Source organism: Thunnus maccoyii, chromosome 18 (genome assembly GCF_910596095.1).
Source record: "Thunnus maccoyii chromosome 18, fThuMac1.1, whole genome shotgun sequence".
NCBI lineage: Eukaryota > Metazoa > Chordata > Actinopteri > Scombriformes > Scombridae > Thunnus > Thunnus maccoyii.
This window is the reverse complement of record NC_056550.1, coordinates 1381937-1408493: the sequence shown is the minus strand read 5'-3', so window position 1 is coordinate 1408493 and position 26557 is coordinate 1381937. Positions and strand designations below refer to the sequence as shown.

At 40.4% G+C, this 26557-nt stretch overlaps 1 protein-coding gene across 3 annotated transcripts in view; it reads left to right on the top strand.

Moving 5' to 3' along the window:
• fbxl16 (F-box and leucine-rich repeat protein 16) overlaps window positions 1-26172 on the top strand; it is a 42778-nt gene extending 16606 nt beyond the window's left edge. For 2 of the 3 annotated variants that reach the window (XM_042391558.1, XM_042391557.1), the window contains exons 2-7: window positions 957-1671; window positions 10302-10544; window positions 11780-12045; window positions 19574-19658; window positions 21002-21065; window positions 22378-26172. In XM_042391558.1, coding sequence (XP_042247492.1) covers window positions 964-1671; window positions 10302-10544; window positions 11780-12045; window positions 19574-19658; window positions 21002-21065; window positions 22378-22526 — 1515 coding nt within the window. In that variant the 5' untranslated portion in view covers window positions 957-963 and the 3' untranslated portion in view covers window positions 22527-26172. Of the gene's footprint in view, window positions 1-956; window positions 1672-10301; window positions 10545-11779; window positions 12046-12497; window positions 13621-19573; window positions 19659-21001; window positions 21066-22377 lie in introns of those variants that run through there. The other variant, XM_042391559.1, reaches the window with a different exon arrangement.
• The last annotated feature ends 385 nt before the right edge of the window (window positions 26173-26557 follow it).

Sequence of the window (26557 nt, the reverse complement as noted above, 5' to 3'; positions counted from 1 at the left end):
TCAACACCATCCCTACTTTCCACTTAACCCTAATTACAAAGTAATACTGCTCCTTTAAGTTGGATGGCAGCTGGAGTCAGCTTGAATTCACAACAGTTAGAATTGATTTCAATAGCAAAAATAAATAAATAAAAATAGACAACAAAACAAAAAGAAATGATTAAAACTCCCATAGAAATTTCTCCAACCTGTCCTGCAGCAAAATTGACTGTATTCCTCCACTGTTCTATCTGTATGTTCAGTATGTCAGCTTATTTTGAAGTCTGATATTCACCAGCTGGACTTGTATAGTCAGTAGCTCTATACTAATAGTATACATTCTTCTTACACTACTTTCATCAGTTCCACCAGAGAACTGTATAGACATTTGGAGTGTACAGGAAGGTGGCTGGGCTGTTCACCATACCAACTCTGCTAATCAGTTTCCTGAGGAAACCCTGGTCTACAAAAATGTGTTTAGCACAGAATTGTTACAAAGCACAAAACTCAAATGATTTCATTTAGTTTTATATCCCAGTAGAGATCCTAAAGACAACATATGTATGCTAATGTACAGAAGTTTGTGGAAATGTATATAAATCGTCCTCCATCATCCTACGATGCAGTGTGTTGGAGTGTCTGTTATCACACTGCACACTGTGCTTGATATGTGTAAGTTTGTCATTTAACTTTTTGCTCTGGATAGGTTTAGTTAAAGACAGAGGATTTTGACTAAACACACTTCATATGACATCTCTGTAAATACTCATCTTGAATTAAACATGGATTTTTGTTTAGCTATGTCACTAGTTGTGAGCAAAATGTTTGCTTGTTTATTATGAATGTTGTCATAGTTCCAAAGCAGATAAATAAATCTTTATTAAATTAATTAATTACTAATTGTTTACACACCCTGTAAACTTCTTCATCTTTCTCCAAGTTTAACAGTGCACTGTGAATCTGTCTTCTTTCACCAGGTTCCCAATGTTGAACATGTCCACTCCCAGCGAGCTGAAGTCTCCCTGCGTGACTCGCAACGGTATGGTGAAGTTGCCCCCCAGCCAGCCCAACGGTCTGGGCAGTGCAAGTATCACCAAGGGCACACCTGCTGCCAAGAACCGTCTGTGCCAGTCCTCCTCGGTGCCCTCTATCCTGCCTCCTCCACCATCCTCCCTTCCCTACCACCACCACCACCACCTGGACGGCCCTGGCATGCCCCATTCAGCAGCCTCCCTCTTGGGCCCTGACCTGGAGCCTGGAAAGCCTCTGGTGGGCCTGAAGCCATCCCTTCGTCAACTACCCCCCCTCACTCTACCCAAGCCCATGCTGCTGGAGCGCCAACTTGTCCTGGATGAGAAGCTGCTCAACCGACTGCTCTGGTACTTCACCACAGCTGAAAAATGTGTGTTGGCACAGGTATGCAAGACATGGCGCAAGGTGTTGTATCAGCCCAAGTTCTGGGAGGGTGTGACACCCATCTTGCATGCCAAGGAGCTATATACCTTGTTGCCCAATGGGGAGAAGGAGTTTGTCAGTCTACAGGCCTTTGCACTGCGTGGCTTCCAGTCTTTCTGCTTAGTGGGCGTGTCAGACCTGGACATTTGTGAGTTCATTGACAACTACCCGCTCTCCAAGAAGGGTGTTCGCTCAGTCAGCCTCAAGAGGTCCACCATCACAGATGCCGGATTGGAGGTAAGACTGGATGTGTTTGGAAAAGACAGAGTTTACTGGATAAAAATATCCCTGATGTTGGAGATGATTCTAAATTACACATGGTGGGAGTAGAGAGTACCTGGGAGATTAGAGCATTCCTAATTATACTCAGAGCTGTGGCAGGTCTCCTTTTTGAGAAAGCTTGCAGTCTCAGCAGCCATCTAGGTAACAAAGTAGTGGAACTGTTCAGCAACAGTTCAGAGCAGCCATCTATATGTTATGATTATTTGTGAAAAGAGCCACAGAAGTATGACTTATTTCCCCTGTTTTATATGATTATTGATGGCTCCCTGTTTTCTAATCTTCTATGTTTTTAATTCGCTGTTGATGCAAACTCAACATTGCCTTGATAAATTTGGTATAATTGTAGTAGAAAATTGCTTGATCACTCAATAAACACACAAGGAGAGCATTGTCAGGTTATGAAATAATGTAATCAAGTGGTACAATCAGAAGTATAATGCATCATATTTCTGGAGACAAAGATACATACCACCTAGCTATCTTTTCTTTGTCTGAGAAGTTGGCACTCAGTCAGTCCTTTACATACTGCTGTGCAGAATTTGATACATCTATAGTTAACCTTACAGGTTATATATAGATACTTAGAAACAATATTTCTTCACGACAATATATGACAGCACACAAGCATGGACCAAGTAGCATCACAAAATAACATTGCTACCATAATAAATTAAGAACAAACAACACTGTCCTCTAAAGGCTTGTCAAATCAACACATTAGAGAGACATAAAAATCCACAAAACTATAATTTACTCCTATCACCAACTAAGACAGCCTAAACTAACTGTTAAACACTCAACTGTCTCATTTTACACAGCAAGTTTAGAATAGACACAGCATGAAGGCATTTGGAACAGGTGTGGAACAACAAAATAACACTAAACACTAACGTGTGATATATACAAGAAATACATCAAAGAATGGCCTACTGTTTGATTTTCTCTCACATAATCTACATTTCCAATGCACTGATTCCATCAGTACAACAAGAGTGTCATAACATACTCACCACTCTGCTGCTCTCACTTTCTGTTTTTACAAATACAGTAGCCTTCCAGTGTGCCTTTTTTTTGCTCTCTTTGCTAAGTCAATGAAACTCAGCACATCAACTTCCGGCACAGATATTTCACCTTAAAACATTCCAGCAGCTCAAAGCCTCCCTGTCCTGGTAGGCTTTTAATTTGAAATATACAGGAAGTGCTAGCTTAACACCAATCGCAAAAACAGTGGGAAGGAGATGTGACTGGGAATAATTAGGGAATGAGATATGCTCTTAGTGTTAAAAAGAGAAAGTGAGAGCGGCAGAGTGGTGAGTGTAACATGGCTCTGTTGCACTGTTGGAACCAGTGCTGTGGAAATGGACATTATGTTGAATTTAACTTTGAGCCATTAAAGCACAGGTAATTTCACTCCTCCTCAGTGTTTTTTTTTTTTTACTGGTCTTTATTAGTGACCACCCAATTATTTGAGGCTTTGTCATTTTTTGAATACTGGCTTTTATTTGAGAATTTATGGTACACAGGTCAGTGCCATCACTATTGGGATGACAGTTGATTATATTTGTGGGGGCACACAGGGGAGGACCTGCAACAATTATAGACTGAAACCACAAAAATGATTAGGTAGAGAAGATTAATACTTTATATTAATTTCAAATATTATTTGTGTGGTTCACATACATGAATTATCATTCTTATTATCCATTTTCTGGTTTTGATTGTTAGCTTGTCTATAAATGGATTTGTTTGGACATTATGTAGCTCATTGTTTGTGTTATGGTACATAACAGAGCATGTTAGACAGCAGTAGCCAAAATTTGAAGACATTCTGATTTTCATTTACTTCAGTTTTTATTAGCTCTGCCTTTATGCTGTCATATTCCACTGCTAGGAACAAAAGAGGCATAATGCTGGCAGAGTGTTTCTCAGATGGCTCTTCATACCTGCTAGGCTAGGCTGCTATTCTGGGATGAGTGGATGGTTGCTATGGAGAAAGCTAGAATTGTTGGCTGCATGATCTATATATGGACTTTCCTGTTGTAGGGTGCTGATTTGTGCATTACCATTTTGTTGCACCTTAAATGGAAGATTTCCATTTGAGAAAGGATGAGAAAGGGAACAAAATTGTGTTTTTTAAAAAAATGTAGGTTTTAGTTTGTCAGCACAATATTTTAGAATAGTGTCCATGCTCTGAGAGTATGGAGACCCACAGTTTGTAATATAATTAGAGGTTTATTAAAATGAGTGTAAAAAGAAAACTCAAAAGTATAACAAGAAACACTTGTGCTGCTGAATGTCCAAATTTAAGATACAAGTATATCACCAAATAATAAACAAAACCCGTCTAAAGGGTAATAATATCTATATACCCAGTATTTATGTGTCAAAACACAATATATATAATATGCATCCTTCATCATCATCTTTTTAAATGTTTAACTAGTTCTTTGGACACAGACACAGGAACGGAAATGACAACGAATCACATAATTGGCACAGAAACAACAGCTGTAGGACACGAGCTCCAAACATGTAGCTGTGGCTGGTCCAAGGTAACATTACCCCGTGGCCTAAGAATATACCAGGGCCGGATGAAATACCTGAAGCTGGTAAGACTGGGACCTTGCATCGATCAGTATCTCCTAAGAGAAGGTTTGAGTCAGTTGAGTGAAGCTCAGCAGCAAGACACAACCCACAGTGCACTGCACATCAATATCCCAGTTGTAGAGGATGATAATTCATCCATGACACCCGAAAACCTGGAACCAATACAAAGATACAGCCAAATGTGAAGTGGCCAAAGTCCTGCATCAAAAAGAGAGGGAAATGGTCAAGGCAATGCTGAGCAAGATCCTGGAGGGACTTCAAGGAACAGTAGAGAAGAAGCTGGAGAGGATGAGCAACCTGATTTATGAATATGGGGTAGAAAGGTTTGGAGCAAGAGACCCAAGGAAGAATAAAACAACAACCTCGACCAAATCCAGAAGGCAATGAGAAATCGAGTGCCTAGTCAAGGAGAGAAGGGACTTGAGGAAGCAATGGAGGAAAGGTTCAATAGAGGAGAGGGAGGGAATCAACCTCCTGCAAACAGACCTAAGAATGCCTGGTAAGACTACAGAGGGCAGAAAACCTCAGAATTCAATGCCAGAAGAAGGAGCAGGCAAGAACATCATTCTACAAGGATCCATTCAGATTTGTGAAAGGGCTGTTCACAAAGGAGAAGAGTGGAGCACTCCAAGTGTCAAAGAGGGAACTTGAGGATCATTTGAAATCAATATACACAGACAACCAGAGACATGAACAGAGGGACATACCTCCTGACATGCCACCCATTCCTCAACCAGAACACCAGTGTAACAACAGCCCTCCGAAATGCAGTGAAGTCGAGAAAGCTGTGCAAAAATGGAAGAAAGAGATCTTCATGTTGCATTCCTCAACCTGGCCAATGCTTTTGGATCTAACCTTTACCCTGGCCATGGAACTCATCATCAAAGGATCCAAATGGGTGGTAGGAGGAGAACGCCTGCAGTTCGGACTATAGTTTCCTCCCATCTGCACTTATATGGATGACATTACCACTCTGACCACAACCATCACATGTACGAAGCGACTCCTGGCGACTTAATTCCAACATAACATGAAGTTTAGGTTCAGCAAGCACCTATACCAATGGTATCAGAGATGCCAGTCAAGAGCTGAGGATGGTGGTACAATGCAAGCCTTAAGGACTCAGACCAGAATAAGCAATTGGAGGAAGAAACCATCAAAGGTCTTGCTAACATAGACAAGACTCTACTTCAGGTAAGTTGAAACTTTTGTGCCTGCAGATTGGATTGCTCTCCCTTCTGATGTGGCCTCTGATGATGTATGAGGTTCCCATCACCAAAGTTGAGAGGCGGGAGAGAACAGTCTGTACATATATAAAGAAATGGCTCAAACTCCCATGATGCCTCAGCAATGTCAAGTTGTATTGGAATGGGGCTCTGGAACTGCCTATCACTAGCCTTACTGAAGAATTTAAATGTTCCAAGGTAAGGCTGGACATGACCCTGACAGAAACTCAGGATGCCATAGGCGGCAGCTCACAGAGTGGCAGCAGGCAGAAAATGGAACCTATCTGAGGCATTGCAGCAGGCGAAATCCACTCTCAGGCTTGGAGATATTTTGGGCCAAGTGCAGCATGGAAGAGGTGGCTTTGGGCTAGGCACAAATAGGGAGCAGGTGGTAAGAGATATGGTAGCAGGAGGAGGCAGAATGATGTACAAAGGCAGTCTCACAGGCAAAACAGGGCCAGCAGACAAGATGGGAAAACCTTGAACTGTACTGTAAGCTTGCCTGGAAGGATCTTTGGGAAATGGAAAGAGGAATACATTACTTCATCATCAGACCCATCATTCCCTTTGCACACCAGCAAACAGCAACCCTAAGGCATATGCTCACCAGCTGCAAGACCAGCCTCACCCAAAAACGCTACACCTGGAGGCACAACCAGGTCCTTCAGCAACTGCTAATAGTGCTGGAAGAAAGGAGGACTAACAACAGTGCCCTTTCTCCCCCGACCCATGGCTTCTCAAATACCACGGCCTTTGTACCAGCAGGGAAGGTACCTAAGAGGTCAACTGCAAGAAAAGAATTGAGTCTACTGGATACAGCCCGGGCCTGGAGGATGAAGGTCAATCGAGATCAGAGGCTCAGCTTCCCATCAGAGATCATTACAACCAGCCTTAGGCCGGATCTGATCCTATGGTCAGCCTTACAAGAGGCCCTGTTCACCCTAGAACTGATGGTGCCATGGGAGGATGCAGTTGGTGAAGCATATGAACGCAAAAAGCTGATGTACTCCAATACAGTTCTACAGTACTCCAATACAGTACTCCAATATACTCCAATAATTATCAGAGATAGTTTTTAATTATTAAAATGAATAAAATTATGAATATGAATTAATAGTAATGGGGCACCACCCAGAAACCGGGACCAATAACCAGACAGTGAGGTAGTCTCATTGAAAGAGTTCACCTAGAATGCCAATATCTGAGGGACACCAACATTCACAGGTGAACGAAGAAGGTTTGAGTTCGAGCTCTGCCTCTCTCAATCAGCCACTTTTCACAATAAATTAGTACAATTATCACAGAAGACTTCTCTTTAAATATGTTTATTATACAATAACAGAGTTAACAAAGTTAGTCGATGCTTTGATCAATAAATCACTATCCTAAAATCTAATTCTACCTAAGTGATAACAACAGCTATGTACAGTGAGAACACATGCAAGTGGGAGCGAGCGTGTGTGTGTGTGTGTGTGTGTGTGCGTGTGTGTATGCTTATGTGTGGACGTGACTATGGGAGGAAGTCACGTCACACAAGAACCAAATGGCGGATGTGACCACGGTATTTTGGTTAGACAATAGCAAGATGGCACTGCCTGGGAGTCAGCGTCGCTGCACTCACCCAATTCAATTTATCAAACAAGTTAGTAGCAAGAGAGGGAAAGAAAGAGGAGGGAAAGCTGACTCTAAACAGAGTCCTGCAACTGTGGGGGGAGAGAAGCGGTTGCCCACAGAGAGTATGCGTACGGGTGGTAGTCTGTAACGCACGTCTGATTTTCGATCAACAAACAACTTACTTTCTCACTCATGGTGACACAAACACAGCAGTCCTGAGTGGGACAAACACAAGACAGTCTAGCGTGGTGAACACAACTAAGCAAACTTTAACTACTCCTCAGAGTAAAGCAGGCAAAAGGACTTGGTGGTCCATCAATTCACACAATAATAATACAAGCAATAAAGCTTAAAAAGCTAAGAGCTAACAACACACAATATAACACTGTCTCTGCCCAGATGCCTCTTATTTGGTCACTTCAGAAAGTGAGTAGGGTGTGTGTTTCAGTCTGTCTTTCAGGTCTGGCTGGGATGCTGATGGGGCCGTTCTCTTGCTCTGTCGGCGGGTTTGACGGCAGCTGATCTTCGGCGGGTGTTGCGGAGAAAACAGCAGAGTCAACTCAGTTAAAGATGAGAGAGGCACATAGGCAGTCCTTTGTCTCTGTGGAGAAATCCTTTCTCCCCTCTGCAGGCAAATTGAGAGCACTGGGTTGCAGCAGCAGTCTGTCTCTTGGTTCCGGTGATTGTGTTCGGGTGAACACGGGGCGAAGTCTCAGCTTGCCCAGCAAGGGGAGGCTCTTCAAACTTGGCGAGGGGAATTACACATGCACAGGGTTTCCTCCTTTAGTAAATTGACTGCATTGCCATGACTCCCGGTGGTGTTGGTGCATCTCTGCCAATGAGAGACATGAGTTTGGGGCATCCCAGATTTCAAACCAAGGTGTGAACTGTAAAAGCAAGCTGGGAGATGGAGTCTGTGAGAGCAGCATTTTGGCACTGCTCTTTTGTTTCAGGGGTTACAGGACAAAGGTGGCCTCATGGTCAGGCTTCAGAGTTTACATGTAGGCCTGCCGTTGTCTGACCCTATGGTTGAGGCCTAACAGCTGGTTATGATTTATAGTCTGCATAAATAGGACTAAATCATTGACAAAGGATACCTGGACTCAACTGATCCTCCTGAAATTCTGTTGCTGCTGGTTATGATTTATAGTCCGCATAAACAGGACTGAAACATTGACAGAAGAAACCCGGACTCGACTGATCCTCTTGAAGCTCTGTTGCTGTGTGGGCCTATCAACAAAACACCAAGGAAGGAAGGTGCCCACCTGATGACCCCAGTGAAGTGTTTACCTCTACCCTCCACTCAAAGAATGATTGCCGATTATAATACAGGATTGTAAAACCAAGTCCTATAGCTCAACATATCCTTAGTGATGGCACTGACTTCAGTAGCCCTCCGTAAATTCTCATATAAAAGCCAATATTCAAATAATGGCAGAATCTCAAAGAACATCCAAGGCCATGGACACCATGGGGTAGGATGAATAAATAAAGACTAATAAAGTTATAAATCATGACAGCTCACTTTTTAAATTCAGCATAATGTACATCCACAGCACTATTTTCATCAGTATAACAACAGAATCATGTCATAGTCACCAGTCAGCAGCTCTCACTCTTCTCTGATGGAAATTCTGTTTTTATTAATGAATTATTTCCATTTGCTTCCACTTTCCATTTTTGCAATTGATGAAAAAAAGGGAAGGATTATGCCCTTTAGTGTGTAGTGTGAAACGTCTGTTCAGGAGATGCTGAAGTAGAAACAACCAGAATTAATCTGTGAATAAAATATAATAATAAATCACATTGAGCTGCTATGAACTTTGTTATTGTGTATACTATTGAGCTGATATTATTTCATTACATACCTTTCATTACCTCCTACTCCTTTCATTACCTCCACATGAGAGTGAATGTAGACAATACTACAAAAAAGTCTATATAAATAATAAATAATTATCCCCTGCAAAGCAATTAGTCAAAGTTTAAATAGTTAATTACACCAGAAACTAAGACCATATGGGTAAACAATGCTGCAAACAGATATGCTGCATTCCAAAGCAAATGTCTCACTTTGCATCCACTGAAAATCTGTGTTTGCCCTTTTTGGAATAAACCATGAACACTTGATGAAACTAAAAATGTTACCCATAGGCAACCATCTTTAAAAGAAATCAGTCAGTGCCAACATAAATGGATCAGAAAAAGTTTGGAAAGGAATTAAAAGATGGACAACTTTAAATACAAGATCATTGAACATGTAATATTTTGACTAAGGTCCTAACACTGCTCCAAGATAGCTTAAATTTCAGTTCTGTGACTACACCATGACTGTTAATGACTGAGTGCTTTGGAACAGAGTCCTGAACAAGATTGGCAACAGGTACTCACCAAAATGGTTTGTTATTCAAAAATGCCCAGAGGTCAAAATGCATATAAACGTTTGGGTATGCATATAGTTAAAATTAATTGATGTGGGCAATCTGCAGGTCAGATTCAACAGGAGAATGCAAACAAACAAACAAACAAACAAAAAAGACATTTTCATCTGTACCACTATAAGTGTATCAATCCAAAGTAACTGCCCATGATTTTTTAAGTGTGACTACTGGGTATTGTTTGTACATGGGTTGAGTTGTGAGTCTGGAATTGATTTAGAGATAATGGTGGGTAACTAGTCGGTTCTGGTAGGTAGATAGATCGATCACTCATTCTGATCTGCCTAGACCAAAAGTTGGGCTCCAGCCCTCAGTGACAGCAAATGGTGTCCAGTATACACCCACCTTTTCGCTGGTATTTACACTGTAATTAATATGACATCAAGCGTGTTCACACACAGATATGCTGACTCATACTGCTCTGAGTATTTCAACTCAATTAAATTATAAATTAATTATTATAGTGACTGGAAAAAAATGGTTGTGAATACAGCTAGAGTTGCTGAATAGAACATTGTACAACTGTGGACACTAACTTTAGATAGAGTTCCTGTGTTAAATCAACTGTCATTATAAAATATTGTAGTTAAACAGAAGGCTGCTGCTTTTCTGATAAGTCAGGTACTGTCTATCTATAGCCTATCTCTCTGCAACCACATTTTAGCAGCTGTGATTCAGACTGATGGCTTTTGTGTTGCAGGTCATGTTGGAGCAAATGCAAGGCTTGATGCACCTTGAACTGTCAGGCTGCAATGACTTCACGGAGGCCGGCCTGTGGTCCAGTCTGAATGCCCGGTTAACTTCACTCAGCGTCAGTGACTGCATCAATGTGGCGGATGACGCCATCGCTGCTATCTCACAGCTCCTGCCCAACCTATCAGAGTTGAGCCTGCAGGCCTACCACGTCACTGACACAGCCATGGCCTACTTCACAGCCAAACAGGTAGGATGTCAAAATAAGGAAACCAGCTAGGTACTATACTGTTCTGTTCTCGAGTTGACGCACAATATATGTATTTTTTTATAAAGTAAATGTTCTTATCCCTATTATTAATAAGCATAATCCTAGTAATAAAAAGGACACTAAAAACAAAACACTTGGTTTGGTAGAAGCAAAACAAATGAACTTGTAGACAATTTTCTTATTAATTAAAGTTGTACTAATATAATCATGAGGGACACTCATAGTAACAATTTCACAGAGAATTATCACCAACTCCACAGTTCCCCTCAGCTCTACAGAGCTTTTAGCCTATTTTAGCTCAGTTTTTAGTTTTGGCGCAAACTAAGCTCACATCTATGAAGCTGTTTTCAGTGAAAATGCTCTGCTAAACCCACTGTACACCACCTGCCCAGCACCACACGGCATACAGACACAGTTAGTGACTAACTGGTGAACATAGTGAAACATTTAGCAGCTAAAGAGTCAGATATTTCTCTCAGGAGTTGGTGGAGACCAAACCAAAAGTGAAAGGAGAGTGAATATTCATCAGATGAATATAAACCCTATGTTGTAATACCCACTTTATGAGGTGATACTATGTCAATATTGTGTCCTCAGCGTGTTCCACTGGCCCCAAGTCGCCTATACATCAATGATGCGACTTTAAGGCTGTAGTGTGTGTCTTGCATTATATTGTAAGGCTATGTGTGTAAAGGGGATGTAGTAACTATGAACAGAGCTATAATTCCAAATTAACATAATATGTTGATTGGCCATAAAGCACTTGTGGATAAAACATAGAATTGTATGTATTTATGAACATATTCCAATCTGAGTGATGATCATAGGATGGTTTGATTCAAGAGAGAAATGACATTTAGCTTAAAAAGGTCTGACAACAACCTGTAAGTATTTAAACTTGTCAGGGTCCACGTTAGATGAAGATGCAGAGGGTGGAAGATCTCTGATGTTGGTATTGAGCCTGTATTCATGTTCTGAACTGATAAAGCAAGGTTGAAGGTTGATGGCTTGTAAATGGAAAAAAAAGAACGAGGTGGCAGCTAGCAACTTTACCTGGTGCCACAAGTGCAGAATATTTAAAAGTTAAAAGAGGCCAAAAAAAGCCATCCAGAAATAAATTTTTTCAATGCCATCCTTATAATAATTAAGCTGTTACTGATGTCTTTTTATTCACTTACTTAATCAAATAACCTAAAATTACCCTCCACCCACAGGGCTACACCACCCACACTCTGCGGCTTCACTCCTGCTGGGAGATCACCAATCATGGTGTAGTCAACATGGTGCACAGCCTCCCCAACCTGACCGCCCTCAGCCTCTCTGGCTGCTCCAAGATCACTGATGATGGTGTGGAACTGGTGGCTGAGAACCTGCGTAAGCTCCGCAGCCTGGACTTGTCTTGGTGTCCTCGGATCACTGACATGGCCCTGGAGTACATTGCCTGTGATCTACATAAACTGGAAGAACTGGTGCTGGACAGGTCAGAGTGTGTTTGTGATCCTGTGGTTTTGCAAGGTGTGTAATAGGGTGATCCTGGTCAGATCGATCCGATGGTTGTTTTATCCATATGTTTTAACATAGTGAAAGATTTTAGTTATCGGTCATTCAGATCTTAAGTTTTAATTCTCCTGGTTGGAATAGCCTGCCGCAAATGGATCTGCTGTTAGCATAACCCAGCTTGTCTTTAGCATGGGAGCTAACTAGCTAATTGGGACAGCAGACAATATCACTGCTGTTTTACACTTTCACCGCCAATGCCACCTTCCAGGAGGAAACCACAGCTATCAGTAGGACCTTCTGTGAGTACAAGTTTCCCTCGTGGGTAAGTCTCGCCCTGTGTTGCTGCCTGCTTAATGCTGCTACACCAAAGAAAGTAGCATTTACACCTGTCATGACTCCTTATACTGGCCATAGATGTTTCTCTTTTCCCAGCAACCACCACCGGACCCAATAAGTCATGCCTCCACTTACCTCACCATCCGGTAACAACAGCTGTCTCTGCCTGACGCAGAAAATCTCCTAGTTGGAAGGGATCCATCTTATACCAGCTCAAAGATGAAGAACAGATCCTTGATTATTTGATCACCATGTGCCCCGCTCTTACCACCACAACTGCCAGAGAACTGGACTTGACTGTCCCATGTATGGATGTTGCCACTGCAAAGAGCCCTGGTTAGCTTCACCCCTAGCCAGAAGGAGCCATGGATTGCTGCCCATAAGGGTAAACATGGTGGGAAGCTTCCCTCTTGTCCCCATCCACCTCAAGGTCTCCAGCTGACCAAAAGATCTTGGACAAGCAGGACTTCCACCCACTCGCCAGTCATCGCATCCCCCCTTTATCTCAGGAGTCTGATGGCCCCCTGTTGCCGCCTCCACTCTCCATGACTGTGTCCAAGCAGTCTGTCTCTCCTGTTGACCGTTGCTCTCAAACACATGCCTCCTCTTCACAATCCGGCTGTGTGTAGTTTACCCCTGGTCCTGCTGTAATCCCCTCGGTTCAGACCTCCAAGCCCCCTCCTCCTGCTCCTCCTGCTTCACTGATCGGTGATTCCATAATTGGGAAAAAATGGCCACAATGTATTGCTTCCGTGGTGCGAAGGTTTAGGACATGGTCCAACAGATCCTGTCTCTTTTAAGGAAACATCCTCACACCGGATATGTTATTATCCATATAGATTATAATAATACTGCCTATCAACAGTCCAAAGTATTAAAGCACAATTTTAACAGTCTTTTTAAATTACCCAGGGACTGCAAAATTTTTTTTTATCTCTGGGCCGATCCTCTCTCTTCTTCATGGTGTAGGGCATTTTAGTAGGCTTCTCAGTCTCCACACATGTCTACAGTCAGAATACTCCTCACACAGTTTAGTTTTAATTGGTAATGTTAATCTTTTCTAGGAGCGTGAGTCCTTTTCACCCTTTCCTTCACCCCAGTCTACAGGGCATCCATGCCCTAACTGTAAACATTCTTCATGCTATCTCAATCTCCACAGGCACATGACAAATCATTCCCGCAGCACACCTGGACACATCAACAACTCTTCTTGGCTGCCACTGACATTCTCCATCTCACTCATTAGCTCCACTCACCGGCATATAAAACACACACTTTCATTCACAGCCTCCAACATTTCTAGCCAGCCCTCAGCTACAACCCCCAAAACCTTGTGCATCTCCTCTACCCCACACGTCCCCTTACACCTCCCCCTCGACCTGTATCCCCATCACTGCCAAGAACACTGTTCATGGCACAATCATGATCTCAACATCCTGACTATCAAACTGCTCTAAGTGTTAACTCACTGCTTGACTAAACAAACAGTATTCAACACGTACTGTAAATACATCAAGTCTAATTGCTGCCCATTGTGTCCCTAAAGTCTGTCGCTAAAACCATTAAAGCGGCACTTCTTAATGGAACTATCACTATCGAATAAATCTTATCTAATCAGTGACCTAATTATTTGGCATAAATTAGATTTCATGTTCCTCACTGAAACTTGGCTTGATTTGAATTACAGAGAGACTGTCCTTACTTAATCAGCAGCCCTGAATTTTAACTTCATTAATGCTCCCAGGGTTTATAAGAAAGGGGCAAGAATAGCTGTTATTTTTCCAGACATACTTCAGTGTAGGCAGGTATCATTTGGAGACTTGTCTGCTACTCCTGACATTCATTTTAAACTGAAAACTGTTAAAAAACAATATATGAATGTGAAAATTAGTGTACTGTCTATTTCCCTGTCACCAACTTTTACCTCAGCCTCTGTTAATGACCTCTCTCACAATTCTAAAATTGTGAGCGTTATTGATGTCAGTGGTCCTGTATGGGTGAAATCAACTGCTGGTAAGCAAAAAGCACTATGGAGAAATGCTGCAAATGTAAAGATCCAGAAAAAGTGCCGGAAAGCTCAGCGTAAATGGCAAAAACTAAGCTCCATATTCACTATGACATCTATAAAGACAGACTTCATTCCTACAATCTAGAATTGAAAAGTACTAGACATCAACACAAACTAATAATTAATAATTAATAATGCACACACTCTATTTGCCACTGTTGATAAGCTGACCAACTCCCGGCACAAATAGCTCCTGAAGTACTATCTGCCGATAAATACAATGAATTTGCCTCCTTCTTTAGGGATAAACTAGCTCCTCATCAAACAAAAATGTGTCACCACTATATCCATATAAAACTAACTCAATAAACATGACCGAGTTTAATGCCATTGACTACAAAACTCTTCAGGAAACTATACAACATCTTAAGCCTTCAACATACTACCTTGACACCCTGCCAGCAAGCTTCCTTAAAAATGTTTATAGCTGCTTGGCAATAGACTTACTGAAAATAGTTAACAGCTCCCTCCTATCAGGCATTTTTCCTCTCTAAGCCTCTACTAAGAAGCATAGCCTGGATGATTCTGTAATTAGCAACTACAGACCCATATCAAATCTACTCTTCATAGATAAAATAATTGAAAAAGTTGTCTACCATCAAGTTATCAACTTTTTAACTTCAAATAGTATCTTAGATTAATTCCAATCAGGTTTTCCAACCTGTCACAACACCAAAACTGTTTTATTAAAGTTCTAAAGGACATTCGCATGAACACTGATTCCAGCAAAATTTCAATCCTTGCGTTAATGGATCTTACTGCTGCTTTTGACACTATCTACCATACAACTGCTATACAGACTGGAAAACTAGGTTGGACTCTTCAGCACAGTCTCAGATTGAGTCAGGTTATATCTGAAAAACAAGGGACTATTTTTTTCCATTGGTAACTACATATCTTAGCAAACTAGCATGACGTGTGGGGTATCTCAAGATTCAATTCTGGGACCTCTTTTATTCAACCTCTATGTGCCCCCACTAGGCCTCATTATGTGAAAGAACAAAATTTCTTACCAAAACTATGTGGACAACACTCAAACATACAAAGCTCTTTTACCAAGTGACTATTCTCTTAAAGACTCACTAGGTCTATGCATCGATCAAATCAATTACTAGATGCCACCATTTCCTCCAACTAAACAAAGAAAAAAACAAAGGGCCAAATCCACAAAGAGTGGATTGCGCCCACTAATAGCACTATGAATTGCACAGCATTTGCACCCTCAATCTGCCCCGTTTTAGGGTCCTATTCACAGAAGATTTTGTGCTAATGATTTGCTGGCGCAAACACACCCAGAAAGTTTTGCAGTGGAGTGCAATCTGCCCTTGTTTTACGTTTGTTCGAGTGAGCAGAGTGGTTTCCAGTGTTTCAGGCTTTCCTCCACATTTCAGCACACAGATTGGTCCATAATGAAAACTGCAGAGAGCACAAAAGCCTCAAATTGTATGTCTTTAATTAGCAGAGGTGCGCACACACACAGAGCTCTCCACAATCACAAACCAACAAATGTATTTTGCTTCTTTTGCTTCTCTAGTATTTCACATCTATAACATAATCTACTGAAAATATCCATCAAAATAGGCTACAGCTATTAATATGACTCAAGCAGGTCTGACACGTGTTAGATTAATGTCTGAATCTTACAATAATATTGTTTAGGTGTCACTGAATGTATCCGGGATTTTGCAGAAATATCATTACTGATGTTCTGTTTGTTGCCCACAGCTAGCTGTGTGTCACAGCTGGCTGCAGAATCACACAGTGTCTCCAAACTAAAAAAGAGGCTGTGCACATCTATGCACGTGACCTAGCAGCGGTAACTTCATTAACATCAGATCAGTCAGGATCTGACGGGAATTAATGTTCTGTGTTCTACTACACATCTACACAGGTCAGCTGTTACACACAGATTCAGGTCTGTATGGTGGAAATGTTTTTAATAAAGCAGCCCTTATGGATGAATCCTGAGCTCCATCAGAGCTGTCAGCACATTTTTATTTTTAAGTGGCTGACAGTCCAAGACAAGCCTACTCAGTTGATGCCCCCAAATGTCTGACTGAAGATTTCGCCCTTGATATCATTCAACATCAATTCAATATTGTTCAAGCCTCACAAACTTGAAGATTTGAAGAGAGAGAGACAGAGAGAGAGAGTGAGTGAGTGACTGTGTGCACAGTAAGCACCAACTATCTGAAGACGTTAATAGCATCACCCTAACTGCGTGTGGCAATTAGTGCTGGTCTTTGTGAATTAGACGGTTCTTACAACAAGGCTTATTTACATTGAAATTACCATACATGCAAATTGCACAGGCACAGCATGATGCTTGGAAGTGCAGTTTGCTGTGAATCTCACCCTTTGCAGGTGCTTTGTGAATTACACGCTCCCTTTCTTTAAAGTCCAGAAATTAAGCCAGAAATCTTGGTGTCATTATTGACTCAGATCTAAATTTTAACACCCACATCAAGTCAATAACAAAATCAGCCTATTGTTATCTGAAAAATGTCGCAAGAATTAGAGGATACATGTCCAAATAGACCTTGAAAAGGTAGGTTAGACTATTGTAATAGTCTCTGCTCGGACCTTCCCAAAAAGCACTTAGGAAGCTACAGTTCATTTAGAGTGCTGCTGCTAGAGTTCTAACAAAAACTAAGAAGGCTGAGCATATTACACCAGTTCTCAGATCTCTGCATTGGCTACTGGTGTAACATCGAACTGAATTCAAAAATACTGTTACTTGTCTATAAATCACTTAATGGTTTAGATCCAAAATACATCTCTTGACTTGCTTCCATTTTATATACCCAATAGATGTCTTAGGTCATTAGGGACCGGGCTGCTAACTGTCCCTAGGATTAAAACAAAACATGGTGAAGTCACATTCAGCTATTATGCTACACATAGCTGGAATAAACTTCCAGAAGATCTCAGATCTGACCCAAGTCTTACTTTTAAAAACAGGTTAAAGACTTTTATGTTCACCTTTGCCTTTAATTGTTTCTAACAATTGTACTATGACTCTAAATTGCAAGTGACTTTTATTCTTCTTTATGTCTTTTATACTTTTTAATCTTTTCATCTTACTATGCTATCTCATTTTTCTCTATTTTCTTTAAAGCACTTTCAATTGCCTCCGTATATGAAACATGCTATACAAATAAAGTTGCCTTGCCTCACCTGTGATTTTCATACAGCAATGACTCAAACAGAGTTTTCAATCTGAGGTGCATTTTGTTTTCTTGTACTTTGTGAGAAGGATCCTTGGTATGGATGGAATGTTTGCTTTTCTGACTCAGTTGTTGAGTAAATGAACCAGTCTTCAGACAAAGCTTAGTGCACCAAGTTAGACAACAACATTGCTAGTGGGTAAGCAGAAGCCCTTAGTACCTGTAGGTACAGGTAAATAATCACCAGCTACCACTCATACATATTAGGGATATGCAGAGAGCCCAGTATTTGTATTTGTATCTCTATTTGTTGTGGCAGCAAAATTATTTATATTTATTTATACAGTTTTTGTTTTTACTACGCTATTAATTTTAGGATATTAAAATATATATAAAATAAGTGAATAAACTTTCTTACAAAGGAAGTCCCTACACTGGGTCCTGAACTCGAGTCTCCCGGATCATAGACAACTGCACTGACTACCAAGCTAAAACCAAGTGCATTGCTCTACTTATTTATACACAGTGACAGCACACCGTGTAACATGTAGAGAACTTCAAAGGAGATTATTGCTTTGCACTTTTCATTTATTGCCTATTTTTTTACAACCTTACTTTGTGGAAGGGAGAATGGGAACAAGAGGTTATGGAGAGTCCCTTGAGAGCACTTCACTTGTGTCAGTAGCTCAGCTTTATCTCTGAGGAACACCCCCAACTCCAGGAGTGATGTCTAAATATGAAAATGTGCGTCATGTAGCAGGAACTTGGTTTAACATCTCATGCAAAGGACAGCATCTCCTACAGTGGGGCATTGGGATTAATCAGGAACAGAGACAAGACTACCCCCTACTGGCCCACCAACACCACTTCAAACAGCAACTTAGTTTTACCAAGGAGGTCTCCCATCCAAGTACTAGCCAAGCCCACACCTGCTTAGCTTCAGTTATTCAGCAGAAACAGGGTACATGTTGGCATGGCTACTGAGTTAAAACATATGTACAAATATATATCGAGGAATGCATGTGAGGGGCCAGAATGCCTAATGGCTTGCGTGGTTGATAATAAATCCCAGTGTGAGATGTGTTCCATTGAGATCTCTGTAATGATGAAGATGGTATTTCCGCTTAGCTCAACTTAAAACAGTGGACTTGCTCATGTTGCCTTCCTTAGCAACAAGACTGGGTGGATAGGGTGGAAATGCAAATGACAAATTGGACTGAAGAAGCTATATATAAATGTTGATAAATGTCATAGCTTGTTTTAGTGCATAGGTTTAATCACTGGTGTATCTCCACACTACTGATATCTTGTTGTGTCATTTATCCACAACAGCTCTTTCAGTTGAAGATTTGATTGTTGAGCTGTCGCTTTCTGTGCACACACTCCCTCTGAAGGAGTGCTGGTCTCTTCCATCTATCTGACTGCTGATATCAAAATAACAGCATTTCGTGTGCTTCAGCAAATCATTAGAATGGCATCTCCTCCTTTGCCCTCATTAAAAATCCAGAATCTATGAATATGCAAATCAAAAGTTTAACTGCTGGACACAAGATATCTCCTTCTTCACAGTAAAGTCCATTCTCAGTGTGTGTGCACTGGAGGCTTCAGGTTTCCACATTAAGTTTGTGTAAGTTGATTACAGGGCCGTGATTAGCCCAGAGAAACTTTCCATTTTCAGGCGATTAATGTGAAAACAACCTTCTAGTGTCAAACTCTGCACATACATCATTCTGCACAGTGAAGCTCAAACATCCACCTGTGGGAACAAGAATAAAAATTGGTCACTGAGTAAATATTGATATTAGCATATATGTTAGCATCTATGCAATTAGAAATTACAGTACATAAATGCCAGTCTATTAAGAGTCAGAGCGTGTTAATGCTTTGTTTCCACCACTGTTTCTCATTGTCTTGTTGTTTATTGTGTCTACTTTAAGGTGTGTGCGGATCACAGACACTGGCTTGGGATACTTGTCCACCATGTCATCACTAAGGAGCCTCTATCTGCGCTGGTGCTGTCAGGTAACAAAAAACACATACAAAAAGATGTGACAAAGCATGACAGCAGAGTCAAATTGTATGTCACAAATACTGCTCATAGGCTGCACATGCATCATTTTGCACAGTGCAGCTTAAACATCTAACCGAGGGAACAATAAGGGAAACACATTTTTGAGTGGAGTTGGACCATTCATGCATTCGGGCACATATTTTTGGTAGAATTTCCTCTTTAATCCCAGGTAGCCATTGGTTTTTATTCATTTCTCTATAGTATGAAAATCCATTAGCTCACTGTTATGTCCTGTGATGTTTTACAGTGAACAGACATATAAGTAATGCAGTTTCAGCACAGAAAAGTCTGCATTACATTATCTCATAACAATACTGTCACACTGACTAAACATAATGCAGACCTGATGTTCACCACGAGAGATTACAACACTCAAGTTCAGAGTCTGCTAATTGAGTTTATAACCTGCAAGCATTTGTTTGATGGGAAAACTAAAGATGACAACTTGTAAGGGAGTAGCTTCAACTTTAAAGAGTAACTACACACCCAAATTCTGCAAGCTCCCTCCCAGAATATTTCAAAAATGCAGCAGAGGACTGTACAGGACAAAGACTGTAGGGGGTGTGGCCTCATGGCTATGTAGTGTGTGACACAGGAGGTAAGGGGACACCGACTGACCAATGTTCAGTGTAGCATGAATAGATGTAGAGCTGGTAGTCAGAGCTAACAGCTATGAGCAGCTGCTGTCAGTCTCTGCATGTCCATGCTGGAAACACAGATATTCTGCTGGAGCTTTGACTGCCACTAGAAGCACATTGGTAGTCCTTAAAAGTTGTGAAAGTTTCTGTGTGGTAGCTTTGTTGAAGCTGAGCTAGTGGAGGCTCTCTGGTTTGTGTGTGTGTCTGTGAGGGAGTGTCAGTTTGTAGCTGTAGCCATAGGAAGGTGTAGTGTGGGGGGGGTTTCATGTAGACAAGTCCCAAACGGTCAACTCTATGTCAGTATTGGCCTTGCAAGGTTCAGGGCTGATTTAAAACAGTAGATGGCATGTTGAGCCATTTTCAACCCATGAAATGCCAATTTTTATAAATTTGGTGTCAATGTCAATATTAACACCAGCATTGATGTGTTTCATCACAGTACAGTCATATAATTCAGTCTACAGCTCAAAAAACACGTTTAAGTGTACAATACCTCTTTAATGGTGTTAATGATTTATTGATAGAAACATGATAGAAACAATTGTTCTTTCACTTTTAAGCATCAAAATCAACCTACCTATGATTAATATTTCTCCTACAGTGGTCTTTATTTGGAATGCTTGTGTGTGTGTGTGTGTGTGTGTGCGTGCATGCAGGTGCAGGATTTTGGACTGCAGCATTTGTTTGGAATGAGGAGCCTTCGTCTACTGTCTCTAGCAGGTATGATCTGTATTCTCATATTTCCCCATAGAAAGTCCTTACTATTAATTGAAATGTGACCTGACCATCAGTATTCTATCCACACTGAGACACATGTTTTATAACATGTCTTATAACATCTGCATAAACCTTTGGTGTTCTTGCATGGATAAGAACATTAAAAATACACAATAAGTAAAGAAGCAAGAACATATTTGTGTGTGATTTTCATTTTATTTTGTGATTCAGTAACTGATGTGACTTGCAATTCATCTAATGAACTCATTCATTATATTCACACTGCTCATGCCAAGCTATCATGGGCCTCAACAACAAAGATACCACTGTTCAGGAAATGTAGTAGCATTTTGTTCATAAAAGCCTACATATTTACTCTTCATATAATCCCACCAGCTGAACCATGTAACATTGTATTGAAGTGGATCACATTAAAGGACAGGTTCACCATTTTTCATTGCTGTAATCATTCCTTCTGTTCATACTGACCATTAGAAGATCCCTTCATAATGCACTTACAATGGAAGTGATGGAGGACAAAATCCACAGTCCTCCTTCTGTGTAAAAATGTATTTAAATGTTTATCTGAAGCTAATATGAAGCTTCAGCGTCCAAACGTCAAATCAAGTAGATATCTTTACAGTCTTTTTAGTGCCAAAGTCCTCTTTGGCACCTGACTGTTTGAAGACACAAATTGTGAAACTGTCCTTTCACTTCACCTCTGTGCTTCTTTCTGGAGCCCATAGTGCCATCTAGTGCCTGCTCCACTATTTCGAAATGGAGCACTAGATGACCACATCTGGTCACAACAGGAACAGTTGTGTCAACTTTGCACACAAGATATCTCATGATCTAATAAGCAGTTTTTGATTCTCATAGAAAGTGAATAAACTGAAGAGCTGAAATTAATTAGTCAATAAACAAAAATTATTTTGATAATCAATAAATCATTTAAATCATTTTTCAAGCATAATGCCAACACTCTCCAGTTTTAGTAAATTGTGAGGATTTTCTGCTTTTTTTTGAGTGTCTGAGTATCTTTAGGTTTTAGATTGTTGGTTTGACAAACCAAGACATTTGATGATGTCATGTTGGGTTTTAGGAAATTGTGATGGGCATATATTATCATCTTTGGTCTATAAAATGTAAATTGTTTGATTGAGAAAATAATTGGAAATAAACCAGTAGACTAATCAGTAGTTTGAATAATCATTAGTTGCAGTCCTAATACACTTTGTGGCCATTTGACTGCATCAGCAGCAATCTTAGCTTTCACCCACAGCTGAATGTTGTCTCTCCTGCTGTGTCTATCCAGGTTGCCCCCTGCTGACCACCACTGGTCTGTCAGGCCTCATCCAGCTGCAGGAGCTGGAGGAGCTGGAGCTGACCAACTGCCCCGGAGCCACTGCTGAGCTCTTTAAATACTACTCCCAGCACCTGCCCCACTGCATGGTCATCGAGTAAGACCACTGACCCACCCCGCCGACTGACCAACCGACCGCCATACTTCAACCTTCCTCCTCTTAACTCTTCCTCACTCTTTTCTCAAATGCCAGCCAGGAGACTGAACTGCTCCTACTGTACCACATCCTTCCTCATTACCTGGCCCCCCACCCTGCCCGTCTTCCTCCACATCCCATTGAGTAGACTGACCAACAGGCAGACAGAGAGGCAGGAAGGCAGCTGATGGTACATGCCAGACCCAGAGGATGATGGGATGGCATTTGAGTTTCATTTAAGAAGATGCTGGAGTGAAAAGCTTGGTGTGACGTCTTGTCTGACAGCAAGTTTCTTTTTTGGAATAAACAAAAGGGTTTAGGTTATGGAGAGCTTCTTTGAAGACTTTGTTGATTTTTTTGAAGTGATTGGATACTAAAGGAAGTGACATGCACAGATCCAGCTGCAGCATTGAGGAATTAGGAAAAGGGAAATAAAGACTTTTGTGTTTGAGCTAATATGGTGGAACTCGCACATGTGCTCATACACTGTAAACACACTCACACACATACTGTATATGGTCAGTGAAACAAATTAAGTCCTGAAGACCATGAGTACTGACGTTTCTATTTCCATCACTCTGTGTAATATAACTGCTGTTATTCTTTTTCTCAGAGGGTATCAAAGGTTCAGTCTCTCTTGTTTATAGAGAGACACCATATGCCAGGCGATGAAACAGGAATCAGAGAGAACAAAAAAAAAATGCAGTTCAGGAAGTGAATGACAGGGATGGAACTTCTCTTTCTCTCTTTTCTCCCTTCCTCTGTGTGTGAAGTGTGTTTCATGGACTCACAGGTTCCTCTCTTTTTGGGATACCGCTACCTTTTTCCATTTCTGTGTCTTATCAGAAATCAAAAAAGGGAGAAAATTTGAAAAACAACTGTTTACATTGTTTGTTTTTTGTGTTGGAGTTGCACGCTTGATTGGCTCATTGTTTCACAGTTTTTCCCTGCTCTTCATTTTTTTTTATACACATTTAATTTACAGATCTGGAGGAGAAACTGTTGTAAACTGTGAATGTTGTGTTTTTAAAGGGGAAATGTGTTGGTGAGGCAGTGCAACATGAACAATGTAAAATGGAAAGCAGAGTGTGCAGAAAGCATTTGACTCTGATGCTGGAGAGCTTTTCTCTCAGAAAGGTTTCATGAATTCATACAAGGCAACTGTGGGACTCAAACTGACTTATTTCTGGACTCAACCTAATAAATAACTTCAGTCAATTAGCAGAGGGAGTGCTGCTTCATGCAAGCAATCTTGCAAGGTGGATCTAAGGAAGTTTTGTCCAAATTGGGCTACATCTAATTTTGGAACTAAACTGTACTTTGCTTTTCTTTTCATCTTTTAAATGATAATAGAAACACATGATGGTTAGTCTATCAATTTTAGTTTGTGTAGTTCTGAAGCTGCAAATGCATTGTGTGAACCCCTTAGCTGAGGTCAGGTTACTTCAAAGATAAAAAGAAAGGTTGGGGGATTTCAGTATTTAGGGTCAGGGCCAGGGTCACAGGATACAAGATTTTTTAGTTTCTGTGAATTTTCAAATGTTCTTATTAACCCAGAGTCAGATAAATCTATTATGTTTCTATGCAGATAGCATAGTTTAGCTCAGTGTATGAATGCAGTACTCCAACAATCCATGACTGGTCTAACAACACTAAATGTTTGAATTGCAATTAGCATATTACAATTGTCACTGATAGTATAATGTCCCTAACATTGCCACAAACTGAGAGAAATGACTTCATATCAAACCTAACACTTCAAATTGTTTTTCAAAGGCAAAACAGCCAATGGCCTGAGTGCATAATGTGAGGAAAAACAAAACTTCAAGAGCTTTTGTTACTTCTCAACCTGTTCACATGTTTGTATGTGTTGACTTGTCAGATGAGATATGTTAGATTTAACATAAGTTCTTGTTGAATGATATGTTTTCGCTCTGCAGTGTGCAGTGTTTTGCAGTAGCCTTTAAGATGTGTTTAGTCCCATTTTGTTGGGCAAGTGGGGAGGAAACTAGTGCATCCAGCACTAATGTACAGAAACACCATCACTGCAACACAGAGAACAGTTTGAAATGTTAAACATGTAACCTAAAAAGTTGATGGGGACTAATGCAGCATAGACCACCTCTAAATCTAAATTTAGGGATAATCTGGTTTATTTCAACTTTTAACCTTAGATTCCCATGTACATCCATAAACTGAGCTAAGCCAGGCTAAGCTTGGCCTTCAACATGCCTTTGTATTGCCAAATGAATACAAAAAGGCATCTGGAAGTGTGTCTGACTCTGAGTTAGAGGAAAAAATAGTAATGTTTCCCATAAACCAAAGTATATATTTAACATGGAAATATGTTATTGATGTTATAAAAGAAAAACAAATCATTTTGAAGCCAGTAGTCATGTTTTTTCCAGCTCTCATCTGATATTAAAAGGAGATGGATGAGTCCAACAGTGAGCCACTGTGCTACTTTTTGCCTCTTGTGTGTCCTCAGATGTGCTGACTGCCAACTGAAAGGATTGGCTCAGTGACAGCCAGTATTAGGTTGTGCCAAATGCATCCGCAGCAGCGCATAAAGTGTAGCTGCTTGCCTCTAGCTAATCGCTGACTACACTGAAATGAACTGTACAGTACTCTGTACTGTACAGACATGGCAGACCATGCATGTTTTAGTTGGTCTGCCTTTTTTATTTCAAGAAGGCTCATTTTAGAGGTTGTCCTGCATCTGTTCATTGTATATAAGTATATTTATTTATTTATCTATTTATTTAAATTAATTTGTGTCTTATTTACGTGATTTATTTATTGAAGAGACATTGCTTCAAATTTGGGCCTGAATAAGCTTACGCACTGATTGCTGGTTTTGTTTTGTTTTTTATTATTTTTTGACATTTCAGACCCCTAAACGAAATAATCTACTTTGTGCTGGCAAGATATATTTACCGTTATTGTCTTGAATGTGGCAGCAAAATACAGAGTATGGTATACATAAAAGCATTCGATGTCTGAGATTTACCTCTGTCATGGCTAAACAATGTTTACACTGTGCTACTAAGATGACAAAGGGCAAGATTTCTGATTTGATTACGCAAGATGAGAATACTGTGGAAGCTTATTAATGACAAAACTATTGAGCGCCCTAAAACAAATTTAAACAAGTTTTAAGCATGATCCAGCAAGCTAGCTTTAGCACTAGCTCTGTGCTCACTAAAGCTTTGGCTTGGGAAAGTTGTAAGACTTTATTGGAACTCTATGGTGGCATGATTCAAACAAAACAACCTGGGGACAGCAAGTGTGCCGATATACGCTGGTGTATTTTTTATAATTATCAGCCCATTATAAGTATTACACTATATTTATTAAAGGATTTTTGTTATTAACTATCCACTCGAGTGAATTTGATTTTTATGCCACATCTTACTCATGAATGAAGGCCACCATGTGGAAGCCACACTTACTTGGCAGGTGTTCACTACTGTGGTTGTGGGAAACATCACAATCTGTCCCCTTGGGGCTACTTGCTACTAGTGACTGTAACCAAGAGTTTCATTCTTTTAGTTTAATCATTTTTCCAGGTCAACTGATAAAGTTTTGTTTTGGGAGAACTAAATATTGCATTAAAATGCCCAATTAGAAAAAATATTTATTTAAAATTATTATTTATTTATTATTTAAATTATAATGATTTTTTCCTCTGTTTATCTTACAGTGAACATGTGAAATGTTTTTTTTTTCATGTGCAAAAATCAAATAATTTTAAATATTATATTATATTTGCAAACTTGTCAGTAATTCATTTATAAGTGAATAGTTGGTCCCAGTCCAGTCCAACTGAATTGCCCTGAAAACATACATTTCAGCACAAACAGCCGTGTTTCTGCACTCTCAGATTCTGACTCACATGATTACTCATCAACAGAAATGTGTTTTGTGCTCTTTCTGTAGTTTTGTCTATAATGAGCTTCCAGAGACTCAGATGTAAGTTTACATATCATAAACTCT